General features: G+C 41.5%; 1 protein-coding gene across 3 annotated transcripts in view; it reads right to left on the bottom strand.

The window, feature by feature from the left end:
- The window catches only part of LOC104735330 (4-substituted benzoates-glutamate ligase GH3.12), a 22,014-nt gene that overhangs the window by 1,054 nt on the left and 15,369 nt on the right, over nt 1-5,591 (bottom strand). Inside the window, exons 1-4 of one of the 3 annotated variants that reach the window (XM_010455093.2) lie at nt 3,729-3,746; nt 1,216-1,546; nt 1,024-1,125; nt 153-928 (exon numbers count right to left, since the gene is read on the bottom strand). In XM_010455093.2, the coding sequence (XP_010453395.1) occupies nt 153-928; nt 1,024-1,125; nt 1,216-1,499 (1,162 nt within the window). In that variant the 5' untranslated portion in view covers nt 1,500-1,546; nt 3,729-3,746. Of the gene's footprint in view, nt 1-152; nt 929-1,023; nt 1,126-1,215; nt 1,547-3,728; nt 3,747-5,591 lie in introns of those variants that run through there. The other 2 variants (XM_010455094.2, XM_010455092.2) reach the window with 2 other exon arrangements.

The raw sequence follows: 5,591 nt of genomic DNA, 5'->3' as shown, positions 1-5,591 counted from the left end.
AAAAAAAAAAAAAAAAAAAAAAAAAAAAAAAAAAAAAAAAAAAAAAAAAAAAAAAAAAAAAAAAAAAAACATACACAAACATTAGTAAAACCATGTAAGAAAACATATAACAAGCATCTTAGTGAAGTCATGATCGATGTTTTAAAGCTCACCAGCGAAATTTGTGACCACGGGTTCATAAGTGCATCCAAGTTTCACATCTTCAAGGTCGACGACATCGTTGTTGTCTCCATCCGTAGGTATGAATTCAAAGTAAGACATGTTGGGCATGAAAGCGTAAGAAACATCTTCAGGTTTGCACAGAGGATCTAGATTGATCCCAAATGTAGTCTCCGAGGAGCCGTAAGTTGTAGAAACTAGAGGCAAGTCGTCACAATAGTAGTTCAACATTGGAACGTACTGTCCCATTGAACCCGTAACAACGGTTTCAATAAATTTGATGTTTGGCCAGAGTCTTTTGACTATACCTTCCCAAGACTGGTTGCAAATTTCTTCAATTGCGTCTGCTAATTCAGGACGTGGCCCTCCAAGGACCAAAGACACAGAACTTTGACAACCCAAGTCTGTGACCCAGTTGCTGAGCTGACCTGATCGGATGTTTGAACACAACTCCTCCCAAGAATTCTCAAGGACCTTGATTGCTCGTACCATGACCGAAGCAAAGATGGAACCCGTTCTCACAACCTCGTCTCTTTGGACTAAGCCACAGAGCAAATGGCAGTAGAGACTTTCGGTGTTGTTGGGGCATAAGATGACTTCATCAGGGCTCGTGTACGAGTAATACCAGTTAGATGACCGGTTCTTGAAGTAGTCGCTCTTGAAATAGCTGCTGGTTGCGACTCGAGCAGGCAAGCCAGAAGGAGTCATGATTTCTTGTTTAGTGAAGAGAAACATCATCCCTTTTCCTTCCTCCAGACCTTTCACATGCCTAAACAGAGCAAGAAGAGATTTGTCAGCATCGGTCTGATGATCTGGTCCAAATAAAAATCGTCAAAAAATATAAGAAAAACATGTTACACTTACTTGGTTATTACTTGACTTCGAAGATCGTAGATAAATGTCAAATTGTCCAAGTACTTATTGTTCCATGGCATCATCTTTTGTGCTCCTCCTGAAGTTCCCGAACTACAAAATATTACACGTCAATTAAGCATGTAGCTGTTTTAGAAAATAAAAAATACTATATATAGAAAGTTTTTTTTATTATATATGTACCTTAGCAAGAAACCGGTGATAGGTCGGGCCGATATGAGATCGGATGACTCTCCATTAACGATACGGTCGAGATAAGGCTTAATATCTTCATAGGTGACGATCGGTACGTTTTTCTTGAAGAGCTCTTTGTCGAACTTCTCGGGGAGAAAACGTTTGAGATACTCTGTATTTGTGTTGGGTGTGATTATCTCTTCTAACAAGTTGTCTTGTATTTGCTTCACGTTCCAAGTCAAATTCTTCAGCGTCATCTCAAATTCTTCGTTGGTGTTGGAGATTGGCTTCATCTTTAGTTCTCTTTAGTTGATATGGAATCAGAGAGTGCCACTTAGTTCTATATATAGCAAGAAAAAAACCTAATTAATTAAATGGATTTGGCAGTTCGTGAGTCTCGGTCAATATTTAAGTGATATTTTATAACTGTCGAGAAGTCTCGACCGAGTAACACAATATGATATGCTTTAATTGATTATTATACAATTCTGACCTTAGCGTGTGAATGGTGTCATTTGTTTGTATTCCAAGTTTCAAACTAGTTGGAGTAGATAAATACACGTGTTAGATATATGAGAGTGACTAGTATATAGGAATATTAGGCATGTGAGGTGAAATTATTTTGTTTAACTAAGATTCATGGAAAATCTATTTTCGTGGAAATTTTCGTTTTGTGGAAAATGTACTTTCGTGAGTTTCCAAAGACTTCATATTTATTAAGTCTGGGTGATAAACTTAAACGGCAATCTTGTCATCTAACTATTTTTTTTTTGCTCAACATCAACTTTTCATTAACCAAAATATTAAAACCAAATCCAAGGTACATTACATTCGCCTCTATAGAATTGGACCAAAAGCAAATGCAATGGTTAATCAAGTACAACCCTGAAACACCAGACGGAACCAACACTACCTAATCGATAACCATTGCATTTTTTAACCACAACGAGATAGATAACACATCACAACTCGAAGTGAAATCATCTCTTAGACCACCTACAATGACCCTATGACACGAAAACAAATACTAACACAGAGAAGACCTAAACCAATACTGAAAACAAATCAAATCCTAGCTATGAGATCCTCATGATCGACGTGTAGAACTTGTCTCAATAGCTTCAACATCCAGAGGCGCATCGTCAGAAAAGCTTAGTCTTTCCGGCTTTCACTGTTCCGGTCCTAAACCTAAAACGGACAATACATCCGACTGACCCGTCCAAGAGTTATGAAGCTACAATAACCGGCGAAATAGATGGTTCTCCGAACTAACTATACAATAACCAGAATGCTAATCATCTAAGGATTAGAGATTGGAGCATAGATTAGCATATCATCACCTTGCAGTGCAAGTTCGAAGTAGCAGCATCCCTTCCATCAAGTTACGAGACATACACAAACCTTGGTCGGACTGAAAAATAAAAAAACGACATCACCCCTTGCTGCAAGACCCGCCGTGGCTGGAATGAGAGGTAAGATTTGAAGAAGAAACCAAATCCGACCACTAAAGCTCGTCGAAGAAAGCTTCAGCCCTCACTGCTCTCCGATACCCACAAGCCGCCGGTGACAAAACAGCAAACGAAGTCCGCCTCCCCAGATCCACCAGATCTGGCCAAGATTCTACGCTGTCCTCCAACGTCCACACATGAGCCTTCACCAGCAACCTCCACCCGACAGATCTCTGCTTCACGCGCCGAGGAATCGCCGGAACAACCACCTTTGAGAGTCACCCAACCGACGACGACGATAAAACAAGGAGCGAGACTGAAAAGAAACTACTAAGAAGAAAACTAAAAGGACAGAGCCCTCTCCGCCGCCGGAAGGACAACCGGAAAGGCGGAGCGACTACAACGGCGACTTTCTCTCTCTCTTTCTCTCTCTCCCGTCAACAACGATTTAGATTGTCATCTAACTATCTAAGGATCACTCTCATGGAAATATATTATATGATGATTCATAGAAAATTATTTTAACAAATTCATGGGGATTCTCATATACATTTTGATACCAATCTTGTACACTACTGTCAAATGTGTGACTTGTCAGAGTGGTCCTAGAAATACCAATCTTGAGTTTCTAGAAAATATATGTGATGACATATATATTATATACCGCTGTTTTAATATTTTCACTTTTTCATAATTTCATTATTTTTAGACATTCACATCATAATCAAAAATTCATTTTTATAAAGAGTGACTTTGCTAACGAATTGCGTATATAACGTGTAAAAACGAAACACAATTAGTCTAAGAACTAGTAATAAAACATAAAACTACTAATAAGTATTGAATTTAAAGAAACTGAAAATTGAAACAACAAGTACTTAGTGATTTTCGTTTGATTTTTAGGTGATTTGATTTTATTGTTTTTTGTATCAGTTTAGTACTAAAGCTTTCAAAATTTGAAACTTTAAAATCCATTTAAGCAAAAACTCTGATAAAATTGAAAGTTGTGTATTATATGGCTGGTAACATAGTTTTCTATAACTTTTGATGAATAATACAGGATGGTAAATGTACCATGTTGTCGATTATTCAAGAGTCAACAATTCAGTTTCTTTTGTCGACGATTCCTTCCCACCCAAAATCCAAATCTCGCCCTCCCCCCTCCCCCATGGAGATTTCTTCTGTCGTGACCGCTGCTGGTGAAGCTCCAAAACCTTCAGAGATCTCTTCTCCATCTCCTATCCCTGCGGATCCTTCGTCTTCAGATCCCATCCTCCCTGGCGCTTCGTCCTCGGCTCTGGATCTGAGCAATCCTCCTGTATCAGCCGGTCCTTCCCTTGCTGCTGTTGAGGCTCCTGCTTCTGGCAACGTATCTCCGGGTATCGCTGGTTCTCCTCCTGTGCTTCCTAGTCAGGCGGTATCCTCTGTTCCAACTTCCTCCACTCCAGGAAAGCGTTGGACTAGTTTGTTTGGTGACTCTTCCCAGCTTGAGGAGTTGGGATCTCCTACAGTGCACATCACTGGTGTTCCATTTGTTCTAATTCCAGACGACAATCTAGAAGCTGCCAGGGAAGAATTCAAAGACTTTGTCTTTGCTCAATTTCATGGTAACCCTCTAGATATGGGACGGGTTATTGGAGTTGTGAATGCTCTATGGGCTCGAATTGGTCCTCGCATATTCGTGCACAATATAGGGAATGGAGCCTTCCTGTTGCGAGTTACAAATCCTCGGACCAGAGCAATCTTGTTGGGCTGCAATGTCTGGAATATCGCGGGGCACCCAATGTGTTGTTTCTCCTTGGTCGCCAGAATTTACACCTCAATCTCCCCCTATTACGTCAGCGACTATTGCTGTTAAATTCTGCGGAGTCCCGTATCTGTTGTTTAACAGGCAAAGTCTCAGTAGGCTAGCCACTGCAGTTGGTAAGCTTGTAGCGTTAGCACCTGAAACAGAACGCAAGGAAAATTTTGAAGTGGCCAAGGTGCTTGTTAGATTTGACCTCACTAAGGATCTCCCATCGAAGGTAATTTCGGGTTTCTCTGATGGTCGGGAGGTGGAAGTGGATGTCTCTTATCCATGGCTTCCTCCTCGTTGCACTGAGTTTCGAGCGTACGGTCACGACACAGCTCGATGTCCCAAGATGACAGCTACCACTGTCTCGCTAATGCGGAGAAGGAACAGGTCGCGGTCGTGGAGTAGACCTAGGTTACATCGTCGCTCAAGGCAAGGACGATCACTTGGACGTTTGTCTAAGAGTTCCTCGAATGTAAAACCACCTCATCTTGTGTGGAAGGTTAAGGAGAGTGGCCTTTCCTCTGCGATTGTGGCGTCACAGAGTGAGGAAGTGGTCCAAGGAGACTCTGATGGTGTAGTTCCAGAACAGAAATCAGGCCCAGATCTTGCGCCAGTTCCTGATTTGGGAGACAAGGTACTGACGCTGGACAAAACTAAAGAGATTAGGGAGGAACTGGTTATCTCTGCTGGTGAGGAGCATAAGTCGGACCATAGGAATGAGGGGAATGAGAATATGGAGAAGACCGTCTCTGTCAGGTCAGTTGAGCCGTCACCTGATCGTCCGACAGAAGCAGAAACTGAAGCACCCTTTATCCTGGTTAGTCGCAGGAAGAGTGGCCGCAAGGTCACAACAACTTCACATTAATAAGTATCGATGTTTTTTGGGTGGAATATAAGAGGTCTGAATAGTACCAGACGTCAGGACTTTACAAAGGATTGGATTTTGATCCATAGGCCACTTTTTGGAGCGTTTTTGGAAACACATATTTTATCGGCTAATGCGGGAAGGGTTGCTAGAACAGTCCCTCAGGGGTGGAATTTTTTTGGTAACTACGACCACCACAGTACAGCTAGGATCGTGGTATGTTGGGACCCCTCGGTATCTATGGTTGTGTATCATGTCTCCTCACAACTTATTACTT

The sequence above is a fragment of the Camelina sativa genome, chromosome 13 (assembly GCF_000633955.1).
Source record: "Camelina sativa cultivar DH55 chromosome 13, Cs, whole genome shotgun sequence".
In the NCBI taxonomy this organism is placed as follows: Eukaryota; Viridiplantae; Streptophyta; class Magnoliopsida; order Brassicales; family Brassicaceae; genus Camelina; species Camelina sativa.
The sequence above is the reverse complement of the archived record's forward strand: the minus strand, read 5'-3'. Positions and strand labels throughout refer to the sequence as shown.